The sequence below is a fragment of the Mus caroli genome, chromosome 9 (genome assembly GCF_900094665.2).
Source record: "Mus caroli chromosome 9, CAROLI_EIJ_v1.1, whole genome shotgun sequence".
NCBI classification, from domain to species: Eukaryota; Metazoa; Chordata; class Mammalia; order Rodentia; family Muridae; genus Mus; species Mus caroli.
Genome location: NC_034578.1, coordinates 65,161,539 through 65,180,288, shown reverse-complemented (window position 1 = coordinate 65,180,288; position 18,750 = coordinate 65,161,539). Strand labels below are relative to the sequence as shown.

Sequence of the window (18,750 nt, the reverse complement as noted above, 5' to 3'; positions counted from 1 at the left end):
TTGTTATAGTTGTCTCTGTTCAGAGGTTGTTCTTCTGGGGATTCTGAGTATCCTCTGTCAGCAGACCTGTACAGACTAAGTTCGGCGGAGTCTGACATGGCTTATGATTTCAGCATTACCTATCTTAAAACTGAGTTTGTGGCAACATAAATTTTGCATATAAGCACTGTCATCTGGCTTTCTAATTCTCAATTAAAGTTCATACAGAAACACGGCCAATTCCTTGAGCAAGAATGGATTCCAGTTCTAGTTAAGAGTGCGAGAGCAGTGCATGGGGTGACTATTTTCTTCAGAAAGATTTTACTCAGGGCTCTGAATTTAAAGAGTTCAGTGAGAGGCTTCTATTGCTACGTCATTCAATTGCTCTGTGGTAAGACACAGGACAATGAACTTCTACTGCCATCAAGTCACAGAAATGATGGTGGTTAAAGCATAGACTGAGTTCGACAACACCCAACAGATTCAAGTATCTCCCACCAAGCATCTGCCGACACATAATACAAAGAACAGAAGGTGTAAAGTGCTTCATACTTTCAAGATTCTATGAACTTGACCAACTAAGATTGTGCTCGCAGCCATAATGCATCTTAGACTTCAGCTCAGCCATGGAGAATTTATCTTCCCCATTTGAAAATATTCTCACCATTCATTTTAAGCTCTGCCCTGACTTCTCAGATGCACAATGATTGAGTGCAAGGGAGCACTAGCTGACTGGAGAGCCATCTGTGTCGCCAGCCTTTTGTAGCTGACTGATGTTGTTCTGAATGTCCTCAACTCCATGTACAGCTGTCCTCACAGAAACGCTAGTGGGCTTAAGTAATTTATCATCTCTGCACACATTTCTTTAGCTGCCGCAATCAGACAGGATCATCTACGAAAGGCTTTCCTTGCTACACTTAGCAAAGGAGTCCCTCAGAAGCTGACTTTGGCTATAGCCTCATTCATGGTGATCTTTGTGAAAACTTGGGTTGTGGTGAGACATTCTGTCTTACAGCTTTCTAACTTTTCCAGCCCCTGCTCACCTGCATGCACGCTTAGTTTGGAAGTGGCAGTGTCTTCCATATTCTTCTGGCACAGCGACAATTGCACGATGCAATAAGTTAATGCTTTATCAAAAATAATGTGTTTCTACTATGCCCTCAAAGAGAGACATTCAAAGCCCATTCTTCCTGTTTTCACATGATGGGTATCCAGAGTAAGAATAAATAAATAAGCAATATAGCAAGACAATATTCATTGTGATTTGAGTGCACAGAGCAGCAGCGAGAAAGCAGCTACACATGCGTGACAATAAATAAACCACTCCTGGGCTGCGCACTGTGAACCTCATACATGTGCAAGAATAAATAGTGGCCCCAACCACTCCTGGACTATGCACTGTGAACCTCATATAACTTCACTTCTCATAAAATGTTATTTGGGTGTTCCCCATCTTTTCAATATTAAACACTTTGGTTTGAAATCAAAAGCTGGGGGCTGGGGAGATGGCTCAGTGAGTAAGAGCACCCAACTGCTCTTCCAAAGGTCTGGAGTTCAAATCCCAGCAACCACATGGTGGCTCCCAACCATCCTTAACGAGATCTGACTCCCTCTTCTGGAGTGTCTGAAGACAGCTACAGTGTACTTACATATAAATAAATAAATCTTAAAAAAAAAAAAAAAAAAAAAAAAAAAGCAGGCTGAGCAAGCCAGTAAGCAGCACCCCTCCACTGCCTCTGCATTAGCCCCTGCCTTCAGGGTCTGGCCCTGTGTGAGTTCCTGTCCTGGCCCACTTCAATGTCAGACTATGGAAAAAAATAAAAAAAGCTATACATAAACAGGCAGTGGTTTCACTGTGACTTATCATTCATACTTTACTGAGGTGTATTAAAGAAAACCGTTTGTAAAATAAATATGAATCTATAATATTTTAATTTACTTAGCTAATGATGTTTCCTATGTGTTGCATAAATCCAGCAGCTCTTCCTGATAAAAACCAAGAAACCTGGGAAAGCATCCTCATGTTTAGGGCATCTAAACAGATTGTTCTGTTGTGGGAAAACTGTCCTCTAAATAAGTTTTTACCAAACTCACTGTGATTAGCAGACAAGAGAACCATACAAGTGTTTTCTCAGTAGAAACTGAACCAGAGGAATTAACTGGCTGCAAAAGTTCTAAATAGCCATAATGGCTAATAATAAATGACATAATAACTAACTAATAATAAATAACATAATAACTAACCACGAAACTTAGAATCCAGAGGAAACTGATGCTCAAGTATGGAGGGATTGGCTGGACTCTCCCTTCTCACATGCTGGCAGGCACAGCGAATTTCTAGCTTACAAACTCTCAGTTAGATATCTCACTTAGGGAGTGAGTTTACAGGGCTCTGACATTTCACAGTACCTGTAGTTACCAGTGCCCACACCTTTCCTTTCCCACACTCTCCGGGCTGCCTGCTGGGGTATCAGAGAACTTAGCTGCTGTTCACTTGGGAAACCTGCCCCTTCCCTCAGAGATCTGTAACAAGGAACCCAGATGCTGCCAGGGCCTGACTCCACTAAATGCTGTTCCTGCAATGTTGTGTGTGATATTGGAATATGAACTCTCCTAGAAGTGTGCTTTGCAGTATGCTATTGTCTGTAAACATCAACCTCAATGACCCATCTCAGTGTTCCTGAACCCACAAATACACATTACAGTGTGTGTGTGTGTGTGTGTTGCTTCCCTTATGAACATTTTTTTCTAATTTATTTCTAGTGGCTTCTCCCAAGGCATACTAGTTTCCCCAAATTCCACTGCGTAAATGAATTATTTCTACTGCAGATGCAGATACTATTTTCAGTTTTTCTCAATGTTTTTATAACTCATTTTCTAAAACAAAAAAGGAAAGAGGAGGAAAGGAAGAAGGACAGAAAGAAAGGAGGGAGGGAAGGAGGACAGAAAGAAAAGAGGGAGGGAAGGAGGGAGGGAGGAAGGGAGGGAAGGGCTGACGGATGGACTGTCTTCCCTGCCAACTGACATGAATACTGTGAAGGCACAGAAGGCCCCTGAGTCCTCTGAGACTCTGGACCTATCACCTGGCAGTCCAAACAGTTACTCAGTAAATATGTCAAATTGAGAACATGATTCTATCTGTATATAGTCTCACTAAATGGGTATTGTGAACTTGGGGCTTTTTAAAGACTTCTGCATCTTATCTCTCTTTGTATATACCTGGTGATTCCAACATATGAGACTTCCTGCTTGTTTTCATTGTTAACCAGAGAGAGCCCGAGGCTGTGGAGCGACAAGGCTACTTCGTGATCGGCCTGCTCCATTTCTTCAGCTTGGAGTGCTTTGGAAACCAAGGCAACATCATCTGTGAAAAGCAGAACCCTCTGGCGCCCATCAAGGAAGGACACCCAGTGTATCTGGATGTTCGCATCGTACGGAAACTGACCACACTCATCCTGAGGAAAGAAAGACACTGAGTTAAACATGGACGGAATTTTCATACTTAAAGCTGGATATAATAACTGGGGAAGATCAGAAAAGCTTCCAAAGATTGACTGTAAGACAGAGAACTCCAGTCATCAAACTGACATAAAGCCAGCACTCACATAAAAATAACAAGAACGCTCACCAGGTCTAGGAATATGGCTCCATGGATAAAGCAGGTCTGTAAGCAGGACCTACATTTTAGAGCTCTAGCACCCATTTAGAAGCTAGGAAGGGGAGTGGCTGCCTGCAATCCCAGCACTTTGGAGGCTGAGGCAGAGGATTTGGGGGCAAACTGGCTCCTTAGACTAGCCCCTGTCTTGTTTGTTTGTTTGTTTGTTTGTTTGTTTGTTTTTGTTTTTCGAGACAGGGTTTCTCTGTATAGCCCTGGTTGTCCTGGAGCTCACTTTGTAGACCAGGCTGGCCTCGAACTCAGAAATCCGTCTGCCTCTGCCTCCCAAGTGCTGGGATTAAAGGTGTGCACCACCACGCCCGGCTAGAGACCCTGTCTTGATAAAGTAGGAAATGACTGAGAAAGACACCAGAAATCAATTTGGGAGTGCTACATCCACTCACAGACTCTTATATGTGCCAACACATGTGTGTGTACACACACACACACACATCATTGCTTTCCCTATCATAGACAGAGTAGTGCCTTAGCTTGTGTCCCTGGCTAGTGTGGCGGGGCTCTGAGCAGGATCTCCAGCATGCTTTACTAGCACCAGTGTGGTAAGATGATTGCCTGTCTCTCCAACTGGAGAACAGTTCCTGCTGAGAAAAGAAGTCAGCAGAAGAAGAGGTGTGTGTGTGTGTGTGCGCGTGTGTGTGCGTGCTCGCGCGCCTATGTGTGTGACAGGGGTAAATAAGTGGCAGTGGAAATCCCAGGATTTTTGAGATGCTGGACCCAGGGGACATCTGTGAGAAAAGCTTCAGGTATGGAGGTGAGGGTGCTTCAGAGAGAGGGGCTGTGTCTGCTGCAGGCAGCAGAGCTAGCAGAGCAGGGTGACTCAGCCCTCTGCACCTCAGGTGATTCCTCCACAAGCCCTAGATGCTGGGCATGGAGCTGCAGGATTTCATGTTCTCCCTGCTGGATTCTCTCGTTTGCATATGATCATTCCATGCTTTGCCCCCATCCCCCTTTTTTTGGACTAGAAATGTTTACTCTATGCCACAGTATGTTGGAAATATGTAACTTTTTCATGATTGTCCAAAGCTCACAGTTCTAAACAGTGTTGGGACTCTTAACAACTAGAGGGTCTTATGAAGGTTGACTGAATGCATTTTGCCTTATTAAATGGTCACAACACAGGGCCAAGAGATAGAAGGCTAGTATAAAAGTAAATGGCTGGCTGTGTGGTTGACCAGGGATTCGCCTGTAATAGTTTATACTGATTGCCAATTTGATAGGATCTAGAATCACCTTGGAGACAAATCTCTGGACATGCTTATGAGGGATTCTCTAAATAAATGAAGAGAAATAGAGAGATAAGCTTAAATGTGGACAGCACGCTTGCAGGAGCTGGAGTCCTAGCCTGAATCAAAAGGAAAAAGCAAGCTGAGCACCGGCTTTCACCTCTGCTCCATCACTCCAGACACAATGTGGCCAGCTGCGTAGCCTTCCCTGCCTTGACAAACTGTAGCTCCATGAACATCAGAGGCCCAAACACTTTCCTCTTTAAAGATGCCTTGCATTGCACTTTATCTTAGCAACCAGAGAAACGACTCATACAAATTGTTTGCAGTATAAAACACAAAAGTAACATTCTTAGAACATTTCAATTCACTTTGTTTCCATGAAAACAGCACTTCCATATCAAAGGGTACCTTTAAGAGATCATGCTCCCCAAAGTTAGCTGCATAGTTCCAAGTGAGTTTCCTGGTGCCAGTGGGATCTGCCCAGGCAAAGAGTCGAGTTTCTCCTGGCAGCAATACTAGTTCCTCCTGTGACCCACTGAAACAGTTGACAGAAGATCAGCATTATAAAGTTGCTTAGTTAATAACATACAACTCAGCCCCAAAACAAGTACACTAATACGTCCTGTAACTAGCAATACGTCCTGTAACTAGCAGTTCTGATGCCTGGACAGACAGACTATGTCAGTGCAGTACAGTTCCAGACACACATTTACAGGAACGGGGTCACTGCCATTCCCAAGTTACTAAGAGAAAGATAATGTTTAATGCATAATTTCACAGACCTTTGTCTGCATTCTGAAATTTATAAAGACCCAAAGCCCAAAGATTTTTCTCAGGTTTGCTGTCAAGCCATTTGACAAAAAGACCCATTTGACTTGATTGGGATCTTTAAAAGCATCTATTTGTCCCAGTTCATATCAGACATGTAAGTTATGCTGTAGAAATATAAATGTGTTTGGTGAATACTATGTCAAAACTTGCCAGCGTATTAGGAATAAACACCACATGCCTCTTACCACCGTTGTAAAGTCTGAAGCCATCTGGGGTGTGACACTGTAACATTTCCCAGGAAGGAGCATGGATTATTGAGAGCAAAATGGCGATCTAACCCTGCCTTGTCCCATACCTCTGTTTGTATGTGAGGACATCCCACTGTGTGTGGTTCATCATCAGGGCAGGCGCGGATCCCTCATGATAGTCAGAGAAGGTTATGACAGTTGAGTGCTCAGCAGTGTTTACGTCCACCAAGATGCCTCCATTCTATTTCAGAGAAGAAGAACTGTGCTCAGCTTACTGGCTAAGTATCTCAATTACATGGAACCATTCCACATTCAATCAGCTTTACAAACACGTCCCTTACTCTCAAAAGTTCTCACTGGCTCTGGCTCTCACAAACATGTGTTATCATTAAAATGCCCACAGAAGCCTTACAAGGAATTTCCAGATCTCTATAGCATGGCTTACAGGAATAAGTTCAGTCAACTTTTAAAAGTCAAAGACATGATATTTTGTAATATGAAGACTTACCAGATCTTCTAAGCTCAATAAAGTGCCATTGTCTTGTCGGTTATAAAAGAATGGCTTGGAAGAGCCTTCGTAGCCCACCACTCTCACACAAAGTTTGCCAGACAAATTTTCAGGCCAAAATGGAATGCACTGAAAAAAGTATAATACCAGGACATAAGACAGCAGTTCATTAAACACATTGGGTAATTAAACTTTCAGGTCTAGATCTTATTTAATAAAATATCAGTAAAGTTGTTTAAATGTCCTCTATACTTCATAGTAAAAACATTGACAACACTGACAAGCTGGGTGTGGTGGCACACGCAGAAGCTGAAGCGGGAGCTTCCTAAGTTCAAGGCCAGCCCAGGTTACACAGCAAGAACCCATTTTAAAAAACAAAAACAAACAAACAAAAAAAAAACCCTACTGATATAATCATGAGACCATAGTGCATTCATCAGAATAAAAATCTATTAATCTATATGTACTTGTAGCAATTACATTATAAGAAACTCAAGAGCTTACTGATTAAGAATGCCTCCATATCCTGTGTACTTAAAAATGTCATTCTTCACTGCATTTGCCTTACCAAGTTCATGTATCCATTTTAGTCATATGGGGATAACTAGAAAATGACTGCTAGCCATCTAGACTGAGCTAATAGAAAATATTACCAATTATTTTCTAATAGGGTGAAATAAAGATCTTTTGTAGTTGCTGTCACAGTTAACACATATGCATGTCCATGTTTATCTGTACATTTTGGGAATCAGCCATATCTTAGGGAAATTTACCTCTGAAGAAGCAACATAGTGCCATTTGTTGGTTGGTATGGAACCATCTGAAGCAATCTCTCCAACTTCTAGGTCTAACGAGGACTTATTCGCAACAGTACAGAAGGGAGTCAGAGTGACTACCCGTGAGAGATTAAAACTGCTCATTTTGATGCTAACCCCGACCTGAGGGGAGGAAACAAACACGATCATTCTCCTGCTCTTTATTCAGTGTCAAAAATAAAGACATAGGTCACACACATGTAACTGAAAATATATAAACTAGGAATCTTAGATAAAGTAACTGGTAAAAGCTGTATTCTACTATTGTCTCTCATAGAAAGGGCTGGCTTCTCACATCAGCTTTATCAGAAATCAACTACAAAACACAGATCACACTCTCAATGACATCTCGCAATGATGGATTTACTGTCTGGTTTGTTGGTTTTTTGTTGTTTTGTTTTGTTTTTTACTTATTAATAATCTAAATGTTAAGTGCTTTATAGTTAGTAGGCTCAAATTTAATTGCTTTGTCTATTACCAATAAAATCAGAATTCTGAAGCAGTAGAAAATGGGTCATGTGGCATCCGATTATTCAAATTTTCAAAGTAGTCAAGCTTAAGATTTAAGATATAACTGAAAGGGTATATGAAATGAAGATTTTAGTATATCTTGAATATTACTAAAGTTGCCCAATCCAATGAAGTCAACCCATTTGAATTTTGACAAATTCAAGTTCTGCTTTGATAAAATAATAGAAATCTGCAGACCATCTTCCAAAGAATTTTTGATTTCAGACTTCTGTGCTCTTTAGGAGCCGGCTTGTTTATTGAAGTGTGGGAAAGCAAATAAGGTCAAAGGCCATGAAGCAGCCCCTCTTACCAGGTATTCCATATTGGTGGCCGGGCACTTCACACACCCATAACTGCCCACAGTGTCCAGTGAGAAACCATTGGACCAGGCACTGGTTGAAATTTTTAGCTGTACCTACACAAGAGAATATATGATATCATGTAAGAAACCTAAAAGATGAAACTAATTTTACTTCATAGAAAAATTGCTAGACTTATGGAAATTTCCCCAGTATCTTGAAACACAGAAAAATAGTCACAACCATACTGAATGGGTGTAGGGAACCAAGGAAGAGAAATATAATCCTAACCATCCCATTCACCTTAGCAATGAATGGAAATTTGTCTTTAATTATTTAATTACAATTACTGGAGTTAGACACGTCGCTCATGTTAGTTTTAAAGGGACCCAGCTGCCGTCTTCAGTGAGCACGGAACTCAACAGAGATAAAAGGAAGCATGTTCTAAGAATTATGACACCACACAAGAGGTGTAAAACGCAGCTGGGGAGAGGATGGTGGCGTTCCTCTGGGATTTAGGTGAAGTCTTGCAGAAGAGACTGGCCTGTGCCCTGCAGTCAGTTTACCTCTACCCATCCACCAAGATCTAACAAGCATAAGGACAGCCCAAGATGACACACAGAGGCAACTCAAATGCCATATATTGACCTGAACTCTAAAGAGTTGCTCCCACACAGTAGCTGCATCTGAGACTGTTTACAGACACATTCTCAGGCTCTGTCCAGAATCACTAAAGTGAATCTAAGGGCAGGATTCAGCAAACAATTGCAAAGCCATCTAAGTGTCAATAATGGACACTGAGATGATTTGATGCCCATGGCTCTAAGCAACAGGACTGGGATAGGTAAAGTCACTGTAAACAGAAAATGCATTAGTGATGAGCAGTATCTAAGAATGAACAACAGATACAACAGGACAGAGAAAATAGGTAGAGTTGGGGGACTAGCAATCGGGGTAGAGGCCACAGCATACATAAAGTCAAAGTGTGACCACTGACCATGCTTGGACACAGGACTTCTTCTTTAAAGACTGGCTTAGGAAACACAGGAGGGCCAACTCAACTGCTGAGTGTTTTCACATGCCACACCAGTGCAGAAGCCGGGGATAAAATAAAGCTGTTGCATGCAGCAGGACTTCAATGGCAGCAGTTATCTTATAGCCCTGAAGAACGGGGAGCCCTGCTTCAGCTGATTGCTGCTGTGAATTCCTATTGTCCAGCTAGACTCTGCAGTCTTTAGAGTCTCCTTGGATTTAATTTATACCAAGAGCGATGCATACACAGCTGAGCATGCTTTTAGATTCCCATGTCTCTAGATTTAGTAGCTTTCCTATTTTAACTTGGTAGAGCATACCTTGTTTTTACTAAAAATGTTCTTCTTCTTGAAAGAGAATAAAATGATATCCCTGAAATCGGCTGGGTGTTTAACATGTATCTCCTCAGAGTGATACTGGAGAACCCGAGAAGTTTTGTTGATTAGCCAATAGGGACTAAAGACAGACAGCTCCATTCGGCAGCCAATCCGCCTGACATGAACTGACAGGTCAACTGTCATCACTTCTGTGGTGTCTGAGGAAAAGCACACGAGGAAGAACTCGGGAAGTGTGTCGAAGATGCGGAAGTGTCCGTTCCAGTTCTTGCCCAGGTATTTCACCAGGACGAGCTCTATGATCTCGCCGCTGATCCGAGAGTGCAGGACGTCAGCAGAACTGCCTTCTGCCAGCTCGTGGGCTTCTGCGGTTCCCTAAAAACAACCACACAAAACCAAGTTTACTGAGCATACTTCTTTACTAACAAAATCTGTATTTTACACAGTGCTAAATATCCTCCCAAGGAAGGCTGGCCACCAAGTCTAGCCATGCTTACAATGTTAGAAATTCTCAGCAATTACTAGGGACTCCAAAGGAAACCGTCTATCACAGCCACAGTGAGAGTGTCTTCTTGCTATCGCATAGGCAAACCATCCTTAATTTTGGGAAAAATCTGTGTCTATGTCAAAGACTGGATCTTAGACCCCAGCTATTCCCAGTAGAGCTGGATTATCAAATGAGCCACCTGAACTACTGGGTGTCAGTTTCATCCTTTTTATTCCTCTACCATGGGGATTCCATCCCAGCTACTATAATTACAGAAACCAGGAACATCAGGCTCGGCAGGGTGGATCTGCTCTAAAAATGGATGCTAGGGCTGGAGAGATGGCTCAGCATTACTGGCCTTGCAGAGGAACTTGACAGGAGCAACCCCTGCTGCTTCAGCTCCCAGCACCCACACAGTGGCTTACAACCACTGGCAACTCCCAGCTCCAGGAAACAGACCTTCCTCCAGACTGCCTGGACACTGCCCTCAGTCATGGACACACACACACTTAAAAACAAAAATGCCAGGTTAGCTATAATAAACACATCTTAAAAACGTGAAACACCAATTAGAGCTAATGGCACAAAACAGAACAAGCATTTACTCTGTATAGTAACAACAACAACAACAACAATAATAATAATAATAATAATAATAATAATAATAAATAAAAGGCACGTACCTCAAGTAAGTATCTTAGCGAATACGGGAGATAATGATAATAATAATAATAATAATAATAAATAAAAGGCACGTACCTCAAGTAAGTATCTTAGCGAATACGGGAGAAGGTTCCGCAAGGTGAGAGGAGGGTAAAGATGAATGATGTAGGCTGGATCCCAGTCTTCCCCGTGGGCGCCGATGTAGCTCAGCTCATCGGGCAGAGCGACCGTGTTCACAATGAGGGGTAGGAAGCTGACTTCCACTGCAGGACACTGCAGCATGCATCTGACCTCCCTGCTGCGGTGAAGCTCTTCCTTCCAGGAAATGTAGGTGGAGGACTGTGTGTACTGCTGCTCCAAGCCGCCAGCCGGCTGAACATACAACTGGCACCTGCAATGGAAGGTGAGGAAACGAGCCTCAGACTCTTCGCCAGGACTCTATAAGGTGGGGAACAATATTCTTATAAACGTCAAAACCACTGCTAAGAAAGTTTAGGATGCGCCCAAAGTGACAAAGCTGCCAACAGAGGAAGAACAACTTGAAATATTTTTATTTTGACTATAAAGGCAATAAAATAATAACTAAAACTAATAAAATATATAACTTTAGAAAACTGTGAAGTATCAAATATCAGATGAAGAGTTTATATTGTAAATTCAATGATAATATGAATTTCTTTTTTTGTTTGTTTGGGTTTTTTTTGGTTTTTTCGAGACAGGGTTTCTCTATATAGCTCTGGCTGTCCTGGAACTCACTTAGAAGACCAGGCTGGCCTTGAACTCAGAAATCTGCCTGCCTCTGCCTCCCAAGTGCTGGGGTTAAAGGTGTGCACCACCACCGCCCAGCTGATAACATGCATTTCTAATCAAAAGAATAAACTTTTATGTGTTCTAAAAATGACTGTTGTATGGCTAGGTCAATAAATATGCAAGGCTACCCTCTCTAGAGATATAATTCATAAAACTAGGAATACATAGGGTTTTTTTTCCTAAAATTTGTTTATTTATGTAATTAACAACCCACATTAATTGTACAAGTTAACAGGCTTCACTATGGTATATTTCCACACACCCTATGCTATCATGCACACTCACCCTTTTGGACCCACCACCCCTCAAGACCCTAAAAGTCCTTAACTTCGTCGGCAGCGCTGACATCAGCACCAGCTCTGCTGACTGCCACCCCACTTGAAAGCTAAGTGCATGCAGACGTGCGCACCTATAGGAATCCAAAGGGACATGGAACTCTTCCTCGGGTCTGGCTATTCCAACGCGCTCCAACAACTTAACATTCTTGACAAATTTGTAGATGATAAATGCTATTGAGAAGTGGTTTTTAATCTGTTGGAATGGACATATAACTTGTTAAATTACATATTAGTTAAATGGAAAGCATTAGCAGCATAACATTTAAGATCTAAAAAGCTTCCACTTAATGTTGGAAGGTATTCCCGTTAGCTAACAACAATATTTAGGTATCTAAGTATTATATACAAACACTAAACTTAATGTTTAAGTGACAGTTCCAAATCAGCATTGCCACATCATCTATGCATCATATGTGTATGTAGTTAGTCTATGCCACCACTAAAGATGTACCACTCGTGAAGATTTCAGCCATGTTTTCTCCATTACAACCTCACACCAACATACCATGTGACAAAGAAATGAGGAGAGCCATGGAAATCTTTTCCTGACTGCACTGGGGTCTACACTGGAGCTAAGAACAACTTAAAAAGTAACAGGGTCCAAAGTGTAGATGCGTTCCCATCCAATGCATGAGTTGGATGAGTGTTCTTTACACCGATACACACTGAAGCCTGGAGTTAACGCTAGAAAGACTAAAAGGTGTAGTATAACCAGAAGAGCAGAAAGAAAAATGTTTATATAGATTAAACTGCCTTGCTTTTTCTTTTTGTGCATGAAAGTAGGTCATTCCAAACACCTCACACTCACTGGAAAAATACAGCCTCAAGTGATGGTGGCATAGTAAGAGATTGGGACGTTATCCTGCTTGACAATCAACCGTAATTATAGAGTCTCCGTTTGAAATGCCTAGAGAAACATAGTAATGTTCAGATATTTAAGGGTTTCAAATCTCTAAAGAAAAATACTAAGTGCTTATGGGTTTGGGGCCAGTAAAACTGGACTGACTTAAATAAATAAATATAAATAAATAAATAAGTACTGCTTTTCAAGTCATTTAAGTTAAACCACACTAACTAACAAGTGCGGTGGAAGCAGAAGCTGCTTCACTTTGCCACTTATTTCTGAATAATCAGAGGTGCTTGAGCAAGCTGTCCTACACCTCCCAATCTCAGCGAAATGACTGACCTCTGCCTAGCACCCACAAGGGGACACATTCCCTGACAGCATTACCTGCAGAGGTGAGCGAAGAGTCACCACCTTATTGCCTTCTGTTGCGTCAATCTGCACCAACACGGAATCCGAACGGCTGGCACTGGGGTTCCGCACATTATACAATCGTCGGCCAGGCCTGGCGACGGGAACGCTAGCCACTTCTGTATAACCATATGGTACTGAAGAGAAGAGAAGTAAAAATATTTACCTTTCAATAATAACCGACACTGGACCTGAAGAGATGGCTCAACAGTTACGGGCACATGTTGCTCTTGCTGAGGACCTGGGGTTGATTCCCAGCACCCACACGGCCCTCACAACTGTCTGTAATACCAGTGATAGGGTTAATACAGTGATCCGAGGTCCTCTTTTGGCCTCCAAGGGCCCTAGGCATGCATATGGTACACAGACATACATGTATACAAAATACCATAAAATAAATAACAAATAAAATAGTAACACCTCATAATTAATAGCAAGGATATGTTTTCTCATCATTAGAAATATAAATGTTTTTCTAAGACTCTGAGATTTAAAAAAAAAGAAAAATAATAACTAATATGAAACTTTTGCTACAAGCAATGAGAAGGTAAGTGTGCTAAAACAAATAGAAAAAAAATCATCCTGAGAGAGGTAACTCAGGCCCAGAAAGACAAAAATGGTGTATACTCAAGTGTAAGTGGATATAAGTCATAAAGCAATGGATATCTATGCTATAAACCACAGACCCAAAGAAGCTCAGTAACAAGGAGGGCCTAGGGAGGAGATGCTTGAATCTCACTGAGAAGGCAAAATAGAAAAGACACTGGATATGGATAAAGGGAGAGGACTGGCTGGGGGAGGGGGTAGGAATGGGAACAGGAGGGATAAGGTAGGTGGAGAAGGAAGGGAGAGAGTACTGAGAGAGACCTCTAGACTAGGGAGGGGGCACATCTTCGGAACAAGCTAGAAACTTGGACAATGGAAACTCCTAGAAATCTTTGAGAGTAGCCCTAGCTAAGACTGCAAGCAATGAGGGATGCGCAGCCTGAACCAGCCATCTCCTGTAACCAGGCAAGACTTCCAATGGAGAGATTAGGACACTAACACAGGCACAAAACCTTAGACCCACGATCTGTCCTGACTACAAGATGTGCAGGGGTAAAAGATGGAGCAGAATTTGAGGGGAAACCAATGACTGGGCCAGCTTAAGACCCATACCATGGGAGAGAGCCAAGCCCTGACAATATTAACAACAGTCTGCTACACTTGCAGACAGGAGCCTAGCAACTGATGGGAACTGATGCACAGACCCACAGCCAAACATTAGGCAGAGCTTGGGGATCCCTAAGGAAGAGGGCAAGGAAGGATTGTGGAACTAGAGGGGTTAAGGACACCAGAAAAAAAAACTACAGAATCAGCTAACATCTACAAAATAGGGGCTCACAGGGACTGCAATGCCAACCAGAGAGCATGCCTAGGATGGACCTATGCCCTCTGCAGATACGCAACAGTAGTTGTGCAGCCTGGTCTTCATATGGGATTCCTAAAGCGGGAGCAGGGGCTGCATCTGACAACATGTTAGGTAATCCCTTGTCCCTAGCATGGCTGACCTAGCTCAGTACAAGATGTGTATAGTCTCACTGCAAGCTGATATGCCAAAGTTGGTTGCTATCCATGGGAGGCCTCCCTTTTCTGAGGAGGAGAGGGGAAGGGCAGATGGCCGGGGAGCTGAGGTGAAAGGGAGGGACTAGGAGCAAAGGAAGGAGGGGAAGCTGCAACCAAGATGTAAAGTAAATAAATAATGAATTAAAATATTGAGCATACAAATTAAAACAAAGTAGAATAAAATTCAACTTTTTAAATTATTCTTTCAACTAGATAATAACTTCCTTGTCTTTGTAATGGTATCATTACCATGAATATCTTAGACTTCTGAGTATGGCCACTTTTCTCCCTTAACTGAATGTTCATCCTTTTTGAAACATAATACTTATTTCTTAGGGCATAGAAATTAATAATCAAGTTTTATAAGGTGCTTATTAATTAGAATCTATCTTGTGTTTAGAAGAAACCCAGAGGAGAATTATCAACTATTTATTGGAAACCTGGACAAATGTCTCCAAGGATATCTTTGGCAAAATAGTATTGGATGACTTATCAAAAATGCGCTGCGCCGTCCCTGCGAAGCTCTGAAAACACAGCAAGCGCAGCAACCATACCAAAGGTCAGTGTGAAGAGCGAGCTCTCCTGCCGGCTCAGGATGGACAGCTTCCCTTGGCGCGAAGGTTCCAGGCTGGCGTAGTCCAGCTCCAAATGCTGACCAGCGCCCACGTCATAAATGTCACTCTTCTCAGGGGAACCCATGACCTTGAGGTTACGATTGGGCTGCACCTTCATGGGGACACCCAGCGCATTTTTGACTGTAAAAGGAGCCCTGTCTTTCAGAGAGTAGTCAAACGTAGAAGCCGCTCCCTCAGAGAAACCCTGCAAAGGAACACAGCCCAGTAAGACCTCGGCAATGCACCTCTATGAGCATTTTTCCATGGCTACATGGTTTCTGAAATTTATTTTGATGACAAAAACAAAAAACAAAAAAAACAAAAAAACTATCTATACATGTTTTTTTCCTAAACACAACAAGAAATGTTCCACACTAGAATCCCACATACTTTTGCTAAATTATTGAAAACATTAAGACAGCTTTTGGATATTGTGATATTCATCGTAGCTCCTGAAGAAATATGAACTGCTGTTTGTGGCTCTGGAATAAAGTCATCTCCTGGCATCAAACTTTTATCCTGGATCGGATTTTTCTTTACCTAGGAAGACAAACAGCATACAGAATTGATCAGCCAATGAATCAATGGCAGCTATTAAAAGCTCTACATGGAGGGATCCAGCTGAACTGGATATCTTAGAATACAGATCCTCGGGGTTTCATTTTCAACCACATGCACATCTCTCTGACTCAGCAAAGAAGGTAGCCTTCTCTCTGCACATAGGCCATGAATGGGAAATGCTCAGTACACTGCCGAGGAAGCCTGACGAGTCAGCCCCTCCATTTGACTCCTTGCCAGAGCAAGCTAGCTCCTACAACATTTCTGTGTTAATTAGCAATGAAGATGACTCCAACTCTCAACTGACCCCGGCTATAGTCATCTGGAAATAAAAGGATTCTTTCTACTACTTCTTGGTAAATAATATGGTAAGCTTTCAGATCAAACTTATTCCAAATAACATTCACATTTTCATTCCAATAGCATTTCGAAACCTTTGCTAAATAGTCTTTTTCAGTCTCATTAGTCCAGAGAGAGGTAGAGCAGATATCATCTCTACTTTAGTCAGAAGGAATTGGGATACAAGGTTAGTGATGGCGCACAGCTTTAATCCCAGCGCTTGGGAGGCAGAGGCAGGTGGATTTCTGAGTTCGAGGCCAGCCTGGTCTAGAGAGTGAGTTCCAGGACAGCCAGGGCTACAGAGAAACCCTGTCTCAAAAAAAAAAAAAAAAAAAGAGTTATCATCTTTAAAAGAAGAATTTGCTGCAGCAGTTTCTGTGTGTGACCCCTCCATCTGTGACCACAGAGCAGTGAGCAGTAACAGCATAGCTCACAGTCCCGTGTTCTCAGGGGCAAAAACCATACTTCCACAGCAAGGGTTTTGAGAAATGTCAGTCAGAGGGTTCATCATATTAATTCTCAATTTTTGGGTGGTCACACCTAAAAAAAATTACTGAATAGTTCAAAAGTTACCATCATGAGATTTACCTACCAATATATAATACATGAGAAATAAAAACTGAGAAAAAAATTAATATTTAAAAATTTTAAATTATGTGTTAACATTTTAGTGGGGAACTATCTTGAAAATATAAATATGAATATAGGTTTGGACAAGTATCCTGAAGGCTTGTAGTAAGCAGATGAATTCTCACTCCTGCTACACATTCAGCCAGTGAACTTTTTTATCCAGTCTCTCAAAAAGTCAATTGTACATTCATGAGAAAATAGAAATAAAGAGCTATGTGTGATGCTTCCCCATTACTATGAAAGGAGCTATGGCCTCAAGAACTTTAAGGAGTTTCCTAGACCCTAGACCAAATTTTGAAAGTCACTGAGCTTAAAAACTACTGTAGTAGGATGATGGCATCATGCTATGCATGAGCGCTGGCTTCCTTACATTAAGCTTTAAGCTCCACGGCTTGTTCCCCTCCACTCTTTCAATCAGTGGCTCCCAGACAGCATGAGTTTCATTGTAATAGTGAACCTAAAAAGGGTGAAGAACTTCAATTACTTGGTTGTTCAACATTAATCATATAATTATACAATCAGTGAGAAAAGGTATATTAAGCTATGGTTTTATAGCAAAAGACACTTGAAAACCCCACCTAAAGAAATACACACAAAACACGATGTAGTTCCCCCTTCCCATTGCTCTACTGTCAGGTATTACTTGTAATTATTATTACATTTAAGGATAACAATCACAGGTCACACCATTACATTAAACATTAGATTATTCACTGGCTACAACACTGCATCTTACTTCTGCAATGGTACTTTCCAGCTGTGCTCTGAAGGTGCCAATGTGACCATACCTCTAGTGTCATGTCAGCAGCAGCGGCCATTAGAGAAGTCCAGTTTTTAATATTTCCAGAGAACTTGGACTCTGCCAATAACAGGGGCACAGTGCGATGCCCTAGGCCACACTCTAAGGTGACTTGAACTGACTCCACAGCAACCACACAATTTTCCTCTATCGATGGATGTTCAAAGTCTCTAAAATTTTCTGTTACTTCTGTTGCCATGTCAACCCCAAGAAACCAAGAGTTATAATCAGTAATAGATTTGACAGCCCAGAGATTGTCTGTCTCCTTAGGAGTGTCTTTCCATTCATCTTCTTTGGTCTTTGGAGACATAGCAGCCATGATGGTCATTACAGTATTAAGGATTATAGGTGAGATCTTTAAAAATAAAAGCAGAAAAATATTGAGAATAGATTATTTCCCAAATGAGAGTTAAAATATATGATTTAAAAGTTAACAATTACGTAACTTAAATTTAAATATACTAAATATTCCTGAACAAAAGAAAACAAGAAAACAGGAATCAACTAACTACATAAGGATTTCTGCTCAGATTGTCTGGAATTAAGTAGTTCATGCTGTATCAACAGTCAAAACCCAATGGAGAAACTGATAATTCAGAATCAGATAATGTCATATCTCTCTCTCTCTCTCTCTCTCTCTCTCTCTCACACACACACACACACACACACACACACACACACACACACACACACACAGAGTGAACTCTTCCCTATATTACTAGTTAACTTTGCTAATCAAGGTCAGAAGCAGGAGGCTGAGATGGAAGAGCATGTTCTTACACTCCAAGTCCTAGGAAATAACACCTGCTCATCTCTGGAGAATGCCCTGGCTCACTCTCACTCCTATCTCTGCCACAGCACTATACAAATAATGACCTTTAATCCACCTGATACCCTCAGCCTGCCCTACAAAATATCACCAGCACAACTATTTTAAAGCCAAACCCCGGCAAGTCACTGCTGGGTTAAAATCCCTGGTAACTTTCCAGCATTCTCCATATAAATTCAAATTTAGAAAGCTGCTTGTGAGGCGGTGCCTGTTCAACTGGCTAGCCAGAATCTGAGACACAGCAGGGTAAGTAAAAAGATTCCTTTACTCTTCATTCGGAATTAGGCCATTACCAAACCGAGACTCCAGCACACACTGCTTGCTAACCTGTCAGCATCCAAGGCCTTTATTTTCCCTTGCCTTATGACTATCACCCACTGTTAGTTAACAAAGGCTCACTCAGTCTTACACTCTACACACCATG

At 41.7% G+C, this 18,750-nt stretch overlaps 1 protein-coding gene across 3 annotated transcripts in view; it reads right to left on the bottom strand.

Moving 5' to 3' along the window:
• Vps13c (vacuolar protein sorting 13 homolog C) overlaps nt 1-18,750 on the bottom strand; it is a 158,024-nt gene that overhangs the window by 34,837 nt on the left and 104,437 nt on the right. For all 3 annotated transcript variants that reach the window (XM_029482031.1, XM_021171411.2, XM_029482032.1), the window contains 14 exons: nt 17,487-17,852; nt 17,069-17,155; nt 15,562-15,711; nt 15,112-15,376; nt 12,929-13,089; nt 11,769-11,890; nt 10,646-10,940; nt 9,385-9,774; nt 8,044-8,148; nt 7,182-7,346; nt 6,409-6,537; nt 6,008-6,141; nt 5,290-5,416; nt 3,199-3,434 (listed from right to left, as the gene is read on the bottom strand). In XM_029482031.1, the coding sequence (XP_029337891.1) occupies nt 3,199-3,434; nt 5,290-5,416; nt 6,008-6,141; nt 6,409-6,537; nt 7,182-7,346; nt 8,044-8,148; nt 9,385-9,774; nt 10,646-10,940; nt 11,769-11,890; nt 12,929-13,089; nt 15,112-15,376; nt 15,562-15,711; nt 17,069-17,155; nt 17,487-17,852 (2,732 nt within the window). The remainder of the gene's footprint in view (nt 1-3,198; nt 3,435-5,289; nt 5,417-6,007; nt 6,142-6,408; nt 6,538-7,181; nt 7,347-8,043; nt 8,149-9,384; nt 9,775-10,645; nt 10,941-11,768; nt 11,891-12,928; nt 13,090-15,111; nt 15,377-15,561; nt 15,712-17,068; nt 17,156-17,486; nt 17,853-18,750) is intronic.